The sequence below is a fragment of the Platalea leucorodia genome (genome assembly GCF_965183815.1).
Source record: "Platalea leucorodia genome assembly, chromosome: 8".
NCBI classification, from domain to species: domain Eukaryota; kingdom Metazoa; phylum Chordata; class Aves; order Pelecaniformes; family Threskiornithidae; genus Platalea; species Platalea leucorodia.
In genome coordinates, this window is record NC_138830.1 from 30386731 (window position 1) to 30403254 (window position 16524).

General features: G+C 61.3%; 1 protein-coding gene across 18 annotated transcripts in view; it reads left to right on the plus strand.

Moving 5' to 3' along the window:
• The window catches only part of KIF1A (kinesin family member 1A), a gene marked incomplete at both ends in the record, with an annotated part of 34692 nt that overhangs the window by 13984 nt on the left and 4184 nt on the right, over nt 1-16524 (plus strand). For 5 of the 18 annotated variants that reach the window (XM_082320987.1, XM_082320976.1, XM_082320973.1 and 2 more), the window contains 21 exons: nt 16-122; nt 765-848; nt 974-1154; nt 1237-1309; nt 1545-1638; nt 1774-1922; nt 2082-2260; nt 2350-2487; nt 7107-7225; nt 7306-7391; nt 7710-7848; nt 8012-8180; nt 8530-8620; nt 8984-9102; nt 9272-9327; nt 10062-10170; nt 10292-10358; nt 10448-10532; nt 10913-11018; nt 15991-16105; nt 16351-16484. In XM_082320987.1, coding sequence (XP_082177113.1) covers nt 16-122; nt 765-848; nt 974-1154; nt 1237-1309; nt 1545-1638; nt 1774-1922; nt 2082-2260; nt 2350-2487; nt 7107-7225; nt 7306-7391; nt 7710-7848; nt 8012-8180; nt 8530-8620; nt 8984-9102; nt 9272-9327; nt 10062-10170; nt 10292-10358; nt 10448-10532; nt 10913-11018; nt 15991-16105; nt 16351-16484 — 2400 coding nt within the window. Of the gene's footprint in view, nt 1-15; nt 123-764; nt 849-973; nt 1155-1236; nt 1310-1544; nt 1639-1773; nt 1923-2081; nt 2261-2349; nt 2488-3421; nt 3695-7106; nt 7226-7305; nt 7392-7709; nt 7849-8011; nt 8181-8529; nt 8621-8983; nt 9103-9271; nt 9328-10061; nt 10171-10291; nt 10359-10447; nt 10533-10806; nt 11019-12990; nt 13018-14536; nt 14561-15990; nt 16106-16350; nt 16485-16524 lie in introns of all 18 variants that reach the window. The other 13 variants (XM_082320985.1, XM_082320974.1, XM_082320972.1 and 10 more) reach the window with 6 other exon arrangements.

Consider the following 16524-nt stretch of genomic DNA (forward strand, 5'->3'; position numbering starts at 1 on the left):
GTTTCCCCCTGGCAGGGTTGGCCGGGAAGATGCAGAGAAGAGGCAGGACATCGTTCTCAGCGGGCACTTCATTAAGGAAGAGCACTGCCTTTTCCGCAGCGACACCAAAACCGGTGGTGAAGGTATTCCTTGTCTGGAGGGGCTCCACTTTCCTGGGGATCCCAGTCCCTCTGCGTGTCCCCAGCACCTGCCCTCAGCTGGGGGTCTTGCCCTCCTCAGACTTGTGGGGCTCTTCCCACATGGCTGTGGCTTCTATGTGCTTCCAGAGCACGCTACAGCCCTCACCTAGTTGGGACGGAAGCTCGTGCAAGGCACTTGGAAGCTGTCATGGTGAGGCAAGCCAGGGAGATCAGGGTGGGAGAGAAGAGCAAACCGCAGATGATTCCCCTGGCCAAGATGCGAAGCAGAGCCCACCCTGCAAACCAGCAGGAACCTAGGGGTGAAAGAGCTTTGGGAGACGAGCCTGGGGAGGCTGGAGATGTGTGCTGGAGGCTCTGATCTCCTCTCATGTCCAGTCTCCAGCTGCTTTTGGTCCTTGGGACTGCTCTGATTAACATGAGGTTGGCTGAGCCCTGTTGGTTGCCCAGGGTGTGGTTGCTGCCAGTGGGTACCCCGGTGTCCCCACACTCCGTGCCTGGCGTGCTGGCTGGGGCAGCTCTCCCTTTCTGAGGCTGCAGGAGCAGCGGAGCAGGAGATGCAGGATTTATCCCTCTGCTTCCACCTTAACCTTTGCTCCCTCTCTCCTCCTCCCACTGTCTCTGCAGTAATTGTGACCCTGGAGCCTTGTGAAGGTGCTGACACCTATGTGAATGGCAAAAAGGTGACAGAGCCCAGCATCCTGCGTTCAGGTGGGTCCCTGGAGCTGGTACGCCAGCACTGCTCTAACCCGCCTTCCTCCATCCCATGGGGGCCCTCCAGGATGTCCCACATTAAACCCATTCCCTTTCCCCCCACCACACATGTATCCCTGTAGGAAACCGCATCATCATGGGGAAGAGCCACGTCTTCCGCTTCAACCACCCCGAGCAGGCTCGGCAGGAGCGGGAGCGGACCCCATGTGCCGAGACCCCTGCTGAGCCCGTGGACTGGGCTTTTGCCCAAAGAGAGCTGCTGGAGAAGCAGGGCATCGACATGAAGCAGGAAATGGAGCAGCGGTGAGGGCACGGGGGCTGAGGCGATGGGGAATTGGGTATTCACCTCCAGGTTGGTCATCTTCTCCTTCCCTGTTCCTGCCAGGCTCCAGGAACTGGAGGACCAGTACCGGAGGGAGCGGGAGGAGGCGAATTACCTTCTCGAGCAGCAGAGGCTGGTAGGTGGCCAGGACCTGGCTCCTTCTCAGGCTGTCCAGGCATGAGCGGGTTCTGACAGATGTTTGCATGGGGTGGCTCTGTGTGTCCTAAGTTCCTGGGGTTGTCACCATAAACACAGATCCAGAGGAGGGAGGAGGCCAGGTTCCTGTAGTGGGCAGGGAGAAGCGCTATGTGGCAGCATGGAGGAAGGTCACACCTTGTGGGTTGCATCATCCGTCTCCCTGCTTCCCTCAGGACTATGAGAGCAAATTGGAGGCTTTGCAGAAGCAGATGGACTCTAGGTATTACCCTGAGGCAAACGAGGAAGAGGAAGAACCTGAGGATGAAGGTGAGGGCTGGGTGCCACCATACGGTTTTGATGTTCTCTGTGGGAGCAAGAAGAGGACTGCGGGTCCCCTGGGCACCTCTGCACCAATGTCCTCGCTCCTGGCAGTGGGGTGACTGTCCCTCTGTGTCCCCACAGTGCAGTGGACGGAGCGGGAGTTTGAGCTGGCCCTCTGGGCCTTTAGGAAGTGGAAGTGGTACCAGTTCACCTCCCTCCGTGACCTGCTCTGGGGCAATGCCATCTTCCTCAAGGAAGCCAATGCCATCAGTGTGGAGCTGAAGAAGAAGGTGGGTGCCGAGGGCTCCTCTCTGGCATGCTGCGGCACCCATGGCAGAGGCCACAAGCATGGGCAGCCTGGGAAATGCTGAGGAGGCAGTTGCCAAAGGCAACACACGGAGCCTGCTGTCCTCCTGGGCAGCTCACCGTTCCCCTCTGTCCCTCTCCAGGTCCAGTTCCAGTTCGTGCTCCTCACAGACACACTGTACTCACCTCTTCCTCCCGACCTGCTGCCTCCTGATGCTGCCAAGGACCGGGAGAAGCGGCCATTCCCCCGGACCATCGTAGCCGTAGAGGTGCAGGACCAGAAGAACGGGGCGACGCATTACTGGACCCTGGAGAAGCTGAGGTGGGTAAACAATGCCTGTGCTGGAGGGGGCTCGGTCGGCCTCAGCCCAGTTTCTCACCGCTGCCCGCTGTGCCCCCCTCTGCCTGCAGGCAACGCCTGGACCTGATGCGTGAAATGTATGACCGTGCAGCAGAAGTGCCTTCTAGTGTCATCGAGGACTGTGACAATGTGGTGACCGGTGGAGATCCTTTCTATGACCGCTTCCCCTGGTTCAGGCTGGTTGGCAGGTGAGCGCTTTGGCTCCTTCTAAGCATGGCTGGGACCCGCAGGCAGCCCTGCAGGAGGAAGCGCCGCCGGCTCTGCCGTGCACAGGGCGTTTGTTTCCCTGGGGCCACACCGCGGGAGGATGCGTTGCCCCCCCAGTGCTGGTCAGGGCCCATCTTGCCTGCCATGGCTCTCCTCCGCATTGGCTGCTGGGACCCTGAGGGACCCACAAGCCGCTGGCAATGCTCCTGCTGCCTGCCGTAACACAGTGCTGTGAGGCACAGGCTCTTGGCTTGCCGCTGGTGGGAGGCAGGGGGCCACGGCTGTCCAGCAGGCCGAGAGCCCATGCCGTCGTGACCTCCGCCCTGGCGGGCACGCGTCCATGTGCACGCGTTGGTGTCCAAGCATCCGTCTGTATGGTACGTGCTGCGTGTCTCCGTGCGCCTCCCGCACACCGGTTGGAAGGGTGCAGTGCCAGCAATGAGGATGGGCCATCCCGGAGAAGGGGTCTGCCCCGGTGGGCAGGGGGAGCAGGGGGCTGAGCCGCATGGCCCAACCAACTGCACCTGCTGTGGAGGCATCCCGCCCCATGCCATGGCATGTGGAGAGATTCCCTTCAGTGGTGGGGGTGGTGGCGAGCATCATGCCACCCGCTCCAGCCCCATGTTGCTCACAAAGCCAGCGAGGGGAATCCCTATTGATTGCAGCTGTTCCTTGGGTCGCTCTTTTCTCTGCCCTTTATAGCCAATGGCTGTTGGTGGCTTCCTTTAGAGATGCACTGGAAGGGCAGGTCTTTATTTCCTGACATCCCTTGGTTTAAGCAGAAAAAACCCTCACCCCAAAACCTAACCGAGAAAAAAACCCCAACCCCCCCAAAAAGCAAAATTCCTATTCTTGCTCTCTCTGTTTGGAACAGCTAGTGTTAACCTGTCTTCTATCTTGTTGTACTAACCTTAGTTCAGATATCTCTGGCTGCAACAGCTCTCCTCTTTTCAACACATGCATGAGCGAGCGCATGGCTGATCTCACCCCCTCCCCTACCTTCTCGAACCCCGACTCCGACATCACCGAGCCTGCTGACGAGCAGCACCAGGGGCAGGAGGAGGAGGAGGAGGAGGAGGAGGAGGAGGAGGCGGAGGACCTGGAGGAAGACATCTTTCCGGAGTGCCCGCTGTGTGATGGCCGGGATCCATTTTACGACCGCTCCCCCCTGTTCAGTTTAGTAGGAAGGTTGGTGAGGTTTTAGGAGAGCATGCCGGGAAGGAACTAGCTCTTTCGCATGAGGGAACTGCTTTCGGACACGACTCCCACCTCTGGGGCATCCTGGAGGTGCAGGGGGTGGCCGGCCAGCTGGGATTGCTGCTGAGCCCGGGGCGCCCGGCGGGGCGATGAGGTGCGCACCGAGGTAGGGCTGTGACAAGCACAGCGGTGGTAGGGGATAGCGGGGGAAGGCGGATGGCGCCAGCTCCACCGGAGACCCTTTAGGCAGGTCCCTCTTTGGGGCGGCCCCCAAGAAGGGGAGCACGGCCACATCTCCAGCACTGAAGCAGCCACACAGGCGTCTCGGTCCTGGGCGTTTCTGTCCCAGGGAGGGCCACCTCCCACCCAGCTCGGGATGACCCCGCGGTGCCACTGGCTGGGGACACGCAGGCACTTTGAAGCCATGCGTGCCTCTGGCACTGGCTTGGCCGTCCTGGCTGTGTCGTTCAGCGTGAGCCCCCCTGGACATGGAGGCTTGGATATCCCCAAGTGGTCAGGGGGATGAAGCCAAGGGGAGTGAGGGGAGAGCCAGGCGCAGGAGGAAGATGAGAACTCTGCGAAAAGTGGCATTTTCTCTCACTGTCTGGTGCTTGGCTTGGGGCCTTCCCTGCCAGCTTGGCACAGGAGATGTTCAGGGAGGTTGCGGGGACCCGGGTGTAGGCTCCAGCTCCTCCTTGGCTCCAGCCGAGGACAAGAGCTTTGATTTCTCATACCTGTTGGCCAGGAGACCCCCCTGGGCTCCATTGGTCTTGGCGTGGAGAAACCCACCAGCTGCTGCAAAACCGGCTGTGCCACCAAACCCAGTTGCAATCTGCCTATCCCCAAAATGCAATGTGGTACTGCCAGCTCTGCTTTGGGGTTTTCCCAAGGGGATGTGCACCCGGAGCTTGTCCCAGAGCCTCTGACCCGGGCAGGAGCCAGAGGGACTCAGGACGGTGAACCTCTCCCCACTGGGGTTGCCCCGACAGGTGGAGCTGGAGCTCCTCTTCCTTGGTGTGCTAAAGCCAGGCTTATCCCTGCCAGGCAGGTGCGGACAGTGAGGCGGGGAGGAGGGGGACCAGTGCAGGCAGAGAGGGCAGAGGTGGGGTAAGAGTCCTGCAGCCTCAGACCGAAAGAGCTGGGTTCTTCCCCCCCTTTTTTTTTTTCTTTTTTTCCTTTTTTCCTTATTTAAAAAAAAAAAACCAACCATCAAAAAAAACCCCAAAACTCTCAGAGGCACCTCAAAAAACCAAACAAGGCCCTGCAGCAGCGGCCCCGCTCCATGCTGGGAGCACGTTCCCCGGAGCTCGGCACCTTCTGACTTCTTTTGAGTCTGCCCTGGGTTTGGCTCCCCGCACAGCAGCTCCGCCGGCCACATTTCTTGTGAAGTGTGCTTGGATTGGTTTATGATTGGATCCTTGTCTTTGATTTTTTTTCCTTTCTTTCTTTTTTTTTCCTTTTTTTTTTTTTCTGGGGTGTTTTTTTAGCTGCTGGCTCTCTCTCTCCAAAGCTTTGGCGAAAATTGGGGTTATTTCACTTTCGTCTTCCTTTGGAAAGGCTTTTCTTTGATCTGAGCATGCCATCTTTGCACCTCACCAATCTTGTGGTTAGTGTCCCTGCCCTCCTTCCTCTAGTGACACACTTGTCCCCCTCCTCCCCGCCTGCCCCTCCCCCTCTTTCCTCCCCTCTCCACCCCCCCGGCTTCATCACCAGCTGCCCTGTGATTTCGAGTGGGTGGGTGCACCCAGATCCCAGTGCTTTAGAGACCTCCCAGGCATGCGGTCCTGCCGGGAAGCCCTGGCATGGTCCAGCCACTTGTCCCTGGTGGCCTCTGAGAAGAGGGGTGAGACAGGCCTGGCAGGAGACGGTGATGGGGCATCACCTTTGCTTCCACAACTTGAGTCCTTGGAGATGCTTTGGGTGGAAAAAGCCTCAAGCAGCGGTTGGAGGTCAATGGGAGTCACCAGAGCAGGGGGAACCTCCGGACTTTGGGGCTTGGACAGCAAGTGCTGGGCTGGAGCCTCCTGCAAGAGCCCCCTGGGCACTTTTGGGTGCTGTTGGATGTCTGCAAAGACACCTGTGAGGCTGGGACATCACAAGCAGAGCTGCCAGCCGCCTGGAGATGCAACCCTCATGGGAGCCTCCTGAAGCAGAAGTGTCCTGGCCAGCCCCAGCACCATCCCGCTTCATGACCCCCAAAGATGCTGTGTGTCAAGATGCCGGTGGGCACCCCACAGAGGGGTGCCGGGCACCATGCACGCCCTCTTGCTGGAAGCGGTGCTGCCTTGCAGGCAAGGGTGGTTCGCACCGCTTGGCAGGGAGCTCAGCGCCAAAGGCTGTGGAGGTGACTTGTCACCACTGAGGGCACAGTGTGCCACCATTGCCAGAGTGCCAGGAGGACCATCAAATTGTGAGCCAGCCAGCGGCGAGGTTGAGGAAGGTAGCAAGAGGAGGCAAAACACTGGAGAAACAGGGAGCTGTGGCCTGGCAGGAGGTGCTGGCAGAGACGTGGTGCGGCCATCACACTGAACCCCAGCGTGGCACCCTGCTGCGGTAACGTCAGTGACCTGGATGCCACAGAGGACGGCGGGGAGGCTCAGACCTGCTGCATGGGGAGTGGGCAGCTCCTTCCTCGCCCACAGGAAGAAGCTGGCTGTGCCGTCCCTGTGACGCGCTGGTGGGCAGCCCAGGACCCCGAAGCCACACATGCCAAGGGATGGGGCGGGGGGACACACGCTGCCAATTCCGCCAGCCACGCCATGCAGCCTCCCTCCCAGCTGGGCAAAGGCCACCTGCAGCCACCAGTGGTCCTGCGACACCATGGGCAGAGCCGGGGCCAGGACTTCCCTGGCAGGTTCATCTCAGGAGGCTTCTGGCCTCTGGCCAGGACCTCCTCCTCTCCCTTCCTTTGATCCCACTGGCCCTTACCTCCCTTGTCACCCTCCCTTTCCCCCTTGCCTTGCCCTTGTCCCTCCAAGGTGACTCCGCAGCCGTCCCCGAGTCGTGTTGCAACACCTCCTGCCCTAGTCCTCCGGCTCTCCACCTCAGAGAAGGTCCTCTTCCCTCCCAGCTTCAGGTTGGCACCAGCACAGCCCCCCTCCCCTCCCCGTCCGCCACGGAGGTGACAGCCGGAGAGGTACGCGAGCCCCTTCTGCTTCGTAGTGCTGCCTGCGGCGCGCTGCCCGCCCGCCTTCCTGCAGCACGCTGCCTGCCCGCTCCCTGCCCCTCTCGGCTGGCCCTGGCTGCTTTCTCTTTAGTTTTGCTTTGCAGTGCCGCGGTTGCGCCGTGAACGGTGACCTGGGATCCCGGCCGCCGGCGGCCATGCCACCTGTGCCTGGGGACCCGCGGGTGGGAGCAGTGACCGCTCCCCCCCGTGTTGTGTGTGTCCCCCCCTCTCTGGCAGGGCCTTCGTCTACCTGAGCAACCTCCTCTACCCCGTGCCCCTGGTCCACCGCGTGGCCATCGTCAGCGAGAAGGGCGAGGTGAAGGGCTTCCTACGCGTGGCCGTCCAGGCTATCTCAGGTAGGAGGGGGACACCCCCCAAATGTACCCCTCACATACCCCGCGCCCCCCAAGCCAGCTCACCCCCATCCCTCCTCCAGCGGATGAGGAAGCCCCCGACTACGGCTCTGGCGTGCGGCAGTCAGGGACAGCCAAGATATCCTTCGATGACCAGCACTTTGAGAAGGTACGGTGGCAGCTGGCTCTTGGTGGGTGCCCAGGGACCGCAGACCCCTGCCTGCCATGGCGATGCTCCCCATGGGGACCACCAGGCTCCCAGAGGTGCAGGCATCACACTGAAGGGACCGTGCTCCCAGTCCACCTGGCAGCCCTCAGCCTTCCAGCACCTACCGGTGCAGCATGCTCTTGCCTGTGTCCCAGCGGGGGGCTGCCGTGGGGTGGGAGGGGAGAGCTGGAGGTGCCCCAGTGCTTGGGGCAGTGGTGGCAATGCAATCAGGACCACCTCTGGGACCACCAGTGTCCCTGAGCCGCAATCCTGGTGCAGTTCCAGTCAGAGTCATGCCCGGCCGTGGGGATGTCTCGCTCGGGGACCTCCCAGGAGGAGCTGCGCATTGTCGAAGGCCAGGGGCAGGTCAGCGACATGGGTCCCTCTGCTGATGAAGTCAACAACAACACCTGTGCAGGTGAGAGGGTGCTGACAAGCGGTTGGGGAGCAGCCCCCCACCCCGGCAGCCAGCCTCCTGTGCCCACCCAAGCACCAAAAGCCCCCTGCCCCAGTGCGGGGCTGCTGGCAGACACCGAGGGGGTAACACCACCGCCTTGCTGAGGACCTTCCCCTCCCCACAGTGACCCCAGAAGACCTTCTTCTGGACAGCCCGGAGAAGCCTGCGCCAGACGGGCCACTGGAGACGGCTCTGGACCACCTGAAGCTGGGCAGCATCTTCACTTTTCGTGTGACAGTCCTGCAAGCCTCCAGCATCTCTGCAGAATATGCAGACATCTTCTGCCAGTTCAAGTAAGTCCCCAGTGTCCCCTGGCCCCACGTCTCCCACCATGGTCTGGCCATCGCCTCGGGGCTGGCGGTGAACATCAGGGAGTCCCAGCCCCCCCCACCTCTGAGCCCTTCATGGATTGGGAGGCAAAACCAAGGGCTGCAGAATGAGCCCATGCACTTGTCCAGTACCTTGTTTGATCACTGGCAAAAGGCAGGGAGAGGCTCCCATCAGCTTTGGGGGGGTCCTGTCCCAGTCCAGGGTGTGGGAAGCCGCCCTGGGAAGAGTGGGCTCTTCTCTGCCCCCTCTCCCCTCCCTGCTCCGGCATGTCCCCATCCCGCAGACCCCGAGCCACCTTCCTTCCCTCCACAGCTTCATCCATCGCCATGATGAGGCCTTTTCGACAGAGCCCTTGAAGAACACAGGACGGGGGCCACCGCTGGGCTTCTATCACGTCCAAAACGTGCGTACCCTTCCCCTGCCCACACCTGTTCACCCCCACGGCTGCCAGGGTCTCTGTGGGGCCATTGGCTGGATCTTCTCCCCAGGGGAGCAGCTTCCTCCTGGCTTTCCCAGCCTGTTAAGCCAACGTTAGACAAGGTGGATGTGTGGGGAAAAGGCCAAAAGCTGCTGCCCTCCTCCTGAAAAGGCTGGGATTTCATGGCAGTGGTCTCAGTGGGGAGGGCATCCCCGGGCCACAGGGAAGGGGATGGGTGAGGGATGCAGGCAATTGGACAGGCTTTCACCCTTCCACCTCCCTGGTGCTGTTGCAGGCTGCATCCCTTCCCCAGCTAAACTGTGCCGTCGATGGCTGTTTCTCTTCCAGATCGCCGTAGAGGTGACCAAGTCCTTCGTTGAATACATCAAGAGCCAGCCAATTGTATTTGAAGTCTTTGGGCACTACCAGCAGCACCCCTTCCCACCCCTCTGCAAGGATGTCCTGAGGTGGGTGTGCCCTGGGCCAGCCACAGGGGCACCCAGTGCAGCTGGCCTCCTGGGGACACAGAGAAAGGCAGGGGCAGGTGGCGGGAAGGGGTGGCCCTGGAGCATAGGTGAGGTTGGCTGGGTTTGGGGGTCTCTGTGGATGCTTTAACTGAGCCGGTTCTCTCTGCAGCCCGCTGAGGCCATCCCGGCGCCACTTCCCCCGTGTGATGCCACTCTCCAAACCAGGTAGGTGGTCTGGCCTCCTGCTCCTCTACCTGCCCGCAGTCCCCGTTTTGGGTGCGGGGTCCCCTTCCCCAGGGGGACCAGTTAGGACCCCAGGGGCACCACAAAATGTACTGTGGACCAGAGCACCCGAAAGCCCTTGGCACCCATTCCCACAGCACCTGGTTGATGCAAAGCCCCCTTCTCACCTCCTGCAGAGTGGCAGGGAGGAGGCTACCTGCCCTGGATGGCTCAGATGGCCATCCAGCCCAGCCATCCCACAGGGGCTGTGGGGTCCCTGCTGTGCTCTGGCCGCTGAGACCCGAGTTGTTGGGGTTTGGCTGAGCGCCATGGTTTGCTCTGTGGTCACTGCACCAGCACCGGGGGAACCTCCCTCTGGCTGTTCCGGAGAGGCTGTCCCTGAGCGGCTGTCGCTGAGTGGGCCCTGGAGCAGTGCTGCGTGGTTTGAGATGTGTCTGTTCTGGGGCTACACACTCAGGGTGTGCATCTCAGGGATGGGTGAGGCTGGCTGCATCCCGTCACCCTTGCTACTCCGCCTTAGGCATGGGAGAAGGTACACCGGTAGTCAGCGAGGGCCCTGGGATGGGGCTGTCCCCCTTTACGCACTCCCTCCTGCCTTGCTGCTGCCTCTGTGTGTCTCCCTGTGGCCTCTGCCTGCTCTGTCCTTACCCTGCGGGCCATCACGTGCCTCACTCCAAGTGTCAGTGGCAAGCTCGCCTCTTTCTGACCTACCGCAGTACCTGCGACGAAGCTGAGCACCATGACTCGGCCCAGCGCCGGCCCATGCCAGTGCAAGTATGACCTGATGGTCTTCTTTGAGATCTGTGAGCTGGAGGCCAATGGCGAGTAAGTCCTGCTGGAAAGGGGAGCAAGAAGGAGAGGGAGGCAGCACAGTGATTTGCCCAGTGCTCAGCACCTCTGGGCAGGCTGATGGGGCTCTGTGTCATGCTGCGATCCTTTCTTCCAGCTACATCCCTGCCGTCGTGGACCACCGTGGAGGCATGCCGTGCCATGGGACCTTCCTCCTCCACCAGGTACTCCCTCACCGAGATGCCCTCCTGGTTCTGGCTCCTGCCGGGAGCTGTTAACCACTGTCCCTTCTCTCTGGCCTCATGGGTCTCAGGGCATCCAGAGGAGAATCACTGTCACTTTGGTGCACGAAACAGGCAGCCTCATCCGCTGGAAGGAAGTGCGGGAGCTGGTTGTGGGTAAGCCAAGCCAGGTTGGGTGGGCTGTGAGCAACCCCCAGCCCACCGAGCTCCCGAGCATCCTCTTGGGCTGTTTCTCACCCATGTTCCCATGCGGGGCTTTACACCTTGTCTCCCCTCCTGCCCTGCAATAGCAAAGCGGCAGCTGCCTGACAGGTGACACCAGGATGCCGTGTGGGCAGGGCGCCTCAGTCCTAGGCACCATGTCCAAGAGCTGGGCCAGGACCTCTGGCGCTGCGTGGCCAAGCGCCGGGTGGCTGCTGCCTGTGACGAGGTGTCTGCTGGGGGATGCAGGCAGGCTGGCTGCCCCTGCCCCTCACGGGGACGCTCACAGGACCACCACCTGTCACCTGAACAGCATCCCCATGCTGTGCTTGCAGGTCGGATCCGGAACACCCCAGAAGCAGACGAGTCTCTCATTGACCCCAACATCCTGTCCCTGAACATCCTCTCCTCTGGGTACATCCACCCCTCCCAGGATGACCGGTGCGTGCTGCTTCTTCTCTTACTCTTTCCCTGCTGTGGTGAGGGCTGGGGGTGGATGTGGGGAGCCCCTCTCTCCCCTGGGGGGGGCTCTCAGCCCCTCCACAGGGTCCTGCCGACCTGTTGCTGCTTCAGGGTGGGGCTTTTCTGGAGCTTCAGAGGGTCTTGGGGTTCAGGGCTGCCAGCCCCCTTCCTCCTTCTCCACGAGGCCTCTCCGTGCTGGGCTTTGGCACTACAGGGAATTTGGGTGGGGGTCCTGCTCTCCAGTGGTGGCTGTGACCACCTGGCACAGAGAGCCGGTTGGTGCCGGTGCCGGGAGGATGTACTGACCATGCGACACGACTTGCCATGAAGGACTATTTGTCCCGTGTCCCAGCAAACTCACTGGAAGGGCCACGTAATGCCTGTGGCTGGTCCCTGTCTCTGCAGGGGTGATGCAGGAAAGCCATCCCTCATTGCTACCAGGTGACTTTGAGGATGCCTGCCCCTTCATGCCTGTCCCAGGGGGCTGTGTCCCTGCTGTGGGTTTGCCAGGGGTGTGGGAGCAGCGGGGCCGGAGGATTTGATCTCTGAGATCTCCCTGGCTGGGTCCTGCAGTCGCAAGGGGGAGTGATGGGTGCAGAGGGCAGAGCTCTCCTCTGCACCAGTGCTGCTGGCAAAACTTGTGGAACTGATGGGGGGTCCCTGGCCAGAACGTGTGCATGTGGGCAGCTGCAACAAGATGGGGACGGTCATTTGCAGCACCAGGAGCAGCGGGACTGGTCCTGGGCTGCGTGCGTGGCGGTTGCTGGCATAGGAGCATCCCGGTGGGGAGCGAGGACCACTTTTCCCCTTGTTTTCTTCACTGTTTTCTTTCACTGCTGCCCCAAGGTGGCCTGTCCCAAGGCAGGGTGTTTTCGGGGTGGGGGGTGACGGGGCTCCGGAGGGGAGATGCCACCCTGCAGCACTCCTGGGGCAGCTCCTGGACATGGTGGAGTGGCAGGCACATGGTACCCAGGCAGCAGAGCTGAATCATGGGCTCGGGTATGTGTGTGAATATCAGACCAGGAGACTTTGGCACAGCCACAGGGACAACAGAGGAAGGCCAGGCGGGGACAGTTGGGCAAGGAGGGCTTGGCCCAGCAGAGCTGTGGTGGTTTTTGCTGGGTTGCTGGGTGGCTGTGGCGCCCACGGGCTCCTGGGGCTTCGCTGTTTTGTCAGCTCCTGATCTGGCCCGTTGGTCCCGGGTGCAGCCAGATAGGATCTTCAGCATCTCTAGCATAGCTTGGCAGGGGGGACATGGCTCCTGCTCCTGCCTTCCCCTCACAGGTCCTGCAGGGCAAGGGCCACAGCTCGGGCTGGGGGGATGCTTGGGGTGTGGAGAGAAGCGGGGAGATGGGGGGGCTCAGGTTTTGCAAGAGCCCGCCTCACCTGCATGCTTAGAGGGTCTGTGCCTCAGGGCCAGTGCCGAATCGGGGCTGCGGGCCAGTGTGCATGCCGTATCTGTCCTGTATCCATCCCGTCAAGCCTGCCCAGGGCTGGGCAGGGGCAGGAGGGAGCAGCTGGCTTCCTGCAGGATGCCGAGGGGCACTCACTGCACACCCCTCCCGCTGCGCTTCCATCCCGCATGCAGGTGCGCATGCTTTGGCCCCAGCAGCCCTCAAGAATGGGCAGAAGGAGGGCAGCGGGCAGAGCCAGGTCCCGCTTCACCCTCCTCCCTGGCTGCTTGCACTCCCTGCTTCGCTGCCTTATGCCATGCAGCCTCCATTGCCCAGAGCAGCCCTGGCTCCCCCCTCAGCCTCCCCAGTCCCCCAGAACCACTCAGGAGGAGACAGGGGGAGTGGTACGGCTCCTTCCCCAGCACCCATCCATCCCTGCATAGAGCGCCCAGGGAGGAGGCGCGGGGGGCAGTGCCCAGGGTCCCTCCTTGCTTCTCTCCGCTGCTGCCACCCATCCAAGCCCACACTAACCATGTGATTGTTTTGTGTTTCCGCAGGCAGTTTCTTGATTCGGATATGCCTAGGTATTATTTGTTTCCATTGGTTTTTTTTCCACCCCCCCTTCCTCTCTCCTTTCTTTCTCCCCCCTCACCTCAGGGCACTCACTGCCGCCAGAGGCATCACTTGGACATCCAGCCCCCCATCTTTCCACATGCCCTGTCCTTCCTCCCTCCTGCCCTGGCACCTCTCGCTCACTTAGCCCCTTTTGCTGTTTGTTTGGGCCGCGCTGTCGCTGGCTGCCGCTCCCCCTCGCACGCCTGTGTCCCCATCGCCTGATTTGGGTTTTCTTCTTGCTTTTTGACTTCGCTGCTCTCCCATCTCTCTGGCATCCGGCGCCAAGTGTGCCGCCCCCTTGTTGCCTCCCGCCTCAGCCCCAGCTCAACCCCCGGTGCCACATGGAGTAGCCACAGGGCTGGTGCGGACCACGGTGGGGGCTTTGGGGTGCCTCCAGCGCTCGCCCAGGCACCTGGTGATGGTGGCAGCACCACCGGCTGGTACGGCGGCACGTGCAGTGGCTGCCCACCCTGTGCACGGTAGTCCCGCGGGCATAGGCGTGGCATAAGAGCGGTGAGTGTCTGTACGCAGGCACGACAGTGGGTGTGCACACCCATACATGGCACGGGCTGTTATACCCCTGTGTAACGGGAGAAGCGGCTGTTCGGGGATGCAGGCAGTTCAGCAGGGACTGTAGGGTGAGCCTGGAGTGTGGTGCATGGGCAAGAGCCGCCTGACCCAGATGCTGTTGCCAGCCTCTGGATGGGCGCATTGCCGAGGCCCCAGAGGAGGGGGCGGACTGCCACCATGTCCCACGGTTGAAGAAGAGGGGGATGCATCTGGGAGACAGGGGATTGGATCTCCCGAGTCCTGGTGGGCTCCATAGCTGTGTGCCTGGGAAGTCGTCCTCCCGACAGCACCTAGAAGCTGGTCATGCTCGGAGATGCCCAAGGGCAGAGCTGTCCCTCCAGCAGCACCTTGTCCCCTCCGGGGTGCAGGGAGATGGATGCAGCTCAGATCCACCTCCCCGCTGCAGGAGCACGTGGGCTCACGCTGGCATTGCCCGTGGGCTTTCAGCACAGTGATGCTCTCTTTGTGGAGCAGGGGACAGGCCAATAAATTATCCGTGGGTGGCAGTGGTATGGCTGGTTCCCCCCCTGACGGGCACCTTCCTGGGGGGCTGTGCTGGGTGGGAGCTCCTTGCCATGGGATGGCAGCGAGGGCAGAGTTAAGGGGATGGGGAGCATGCATGTGCTTGCTTCCCAGCTGCCAGATTACGAGGAAGGTGGGAGGCAGAGGGCTTTCACCCAAGCAGGTAAACCTCTGTCTGCCCTCACCAAGCTTCTTCTGGGCTCTGATTTGGGGTCCAGCTAGGCAGGAGCTCCTTCGGCCAGTGGTGCTGATACGGGGCGAGTCCCCTCGAGAGGGGCTCCCCTTCCTCATGGCCCTGCTCCTGTGTCAGCCCTGTATGGATGATGCTTTCTGACCTTTCATTTTTCTGTGTGTGTACGTGTATGTGTTTGTCCTTGGGTCGCCTTCCACTTATAGCATTTCGTTCGGAAATGACACTAGGTATTTTGCGTGCACCCACTCGGTCTGGTCCCTCCTGCTTTTCTCTCTTTCTCCTTTGCCTCCTCCCTTTGCTTTTTGCTCTTTCCTCCCTCCCCTGAGGCTCCTCTTCTCCTCATCCTCCCTGGGGAGCTACTCTCTTCTCAAGTGACCTGTGTCTGCAAAGCGATCCTTCACCTTGGCTGTGTCTCATGTGGGGTTTTTTTATGTATTTTATACACCTTCTGAAGGCGTCACTCTCCCTCTTCTTCCATCGCGGGGGCAATCACAGCTGAGAGGCTCTCCCCGCTCCTGGCTGCCCCGGCTCTCGTTAAAAGAGCCCCTCAGCCGCCTTGATGCTGCTTCAGGGATGTGCGAAAGTGTCCTTGTTGAGACATCGCTGAGCCATGGCTTCCTGAGGATGCTCAGGCAGGAGCTGGGGCTGCAGCAGCTCTGGGTGGCTTTGGGGAGTGCGTGTCCCATAACCCCAAGGCTGGCCCAGGAGGGAGCCCAGGAGCGGGGCAGGGGGTGAAATGGGAATCCTCCATGCTCTCAAACTGGAGCTTCCTTCTGCTTCCCCCACCCTTGATTGCTTGACCTGAAGAGGGCAGTTGCTGCTCTTGCTCTGGGTGGCTGCGCCATCCTCTACGGGACCCTGTAGGCACTGGGCGAGTGGGGCCAGGTGTCCACCACTCCTTCTCCCAGCCTGGGAGCCATGGAAAACACAGTGAGGGGAGCGATGCAGGCCAGTGGGAATGGGGATGGATGGGACTGGTGATCAGGGCAGAGCAAGAGCTGGGGGAGACAGCCTGACAGGGGCCAGCCACCAAATCGTGGTCCCTGGGTCCTGCTGGGGCTCAGGACTGGCAGATGGGGGCAGCACTGGAGAAGGGGACCTGGCTGGTGGGGGGGCTGCTCTCCCAGGGGTGGGCTGGCAGCAACCCCCTAGTGCTGAGCATCCTCCCTCCTTTCCCTTCTGGCCATCGTCACCTGAACAGTGGCAGCTGCTCTTGGTGGGGGCCGGAAGGTGCTGCGTGCCCCAGACTGGATGGTGGGGACCTGGCCTGGGCATGCTGGGGCTGGCAGCCCCCCACTCTGAGCACTGGGGTGGGGCATGCACCCTCCTTTGCCCTCCTTTGCCTTCCCAGCCTGCCCTGCCTTGCCTGCACCCCAGCTGAGGCCCCCCCTTCTCCTGCAGTCCCTCCTACCCAAAACTCTGGTCTGCTGGCTGTTTCGAATACGCCACGTCCTCCTCCCGCCATGCCTTGTCCCCCTTTGCCTTGAGCCTGCGCCCTCTGGAGTGGCTGTCCCCATCTGTCCCCGACACGCGTGCATGTCTGTGTGTCCTTGCAGGCCTGCTGCTGCGCTGCGGAGGGGGACAATGGCCTCTCCTTGCTTGCTCACCTGCGATTCTGGGGGGGTTGTTTTACTGGCTCTGCTATTTTTTTTGGCAGGACTTTCTACCAGTTTGAGACGGCGTGGGATAGCTCCATGCACAATTCATTGCTCCTCAACCGTGTCACCCCGTACCGGGAGAAAATCTACATCACCCTTTCTGCCTACATCGAGGCAAGGACCTTAGTCAGGGCCATTATAATGCCAGCAAAGTCTGGTATTTCCCCACTGTTGGGGTGCAGCCAGTGTGAACCCCTCCTTAGCTGGCACCAATGCTAACAGGGTGCAGGATTCAACCTGGTGCTTGGGGGCCCTGCGGGATCCTGGGAGTGGGAACCGCTGGGCACCAGGGGTGGGAGAGACCTGCTGGGCTGCCAAGCCGCAGGCACTCTGATGCCTCCCCCCCTGCCCTGCTGCAGATGGAGAACTGCACTCAGCCCGCCGTCATCACCAAAGACTTCTGCATGGTTTTCTACTCCCGGGACGCCAAGCTTCCTGCCTCCCGCTCCATCCGCAACCTTTTTGGCAGTGGCAGCCTGCGGGCTTCTGAGAGGTACAGGGATACTCCTGCCTTTCGGGGGAAGGAGAGGATT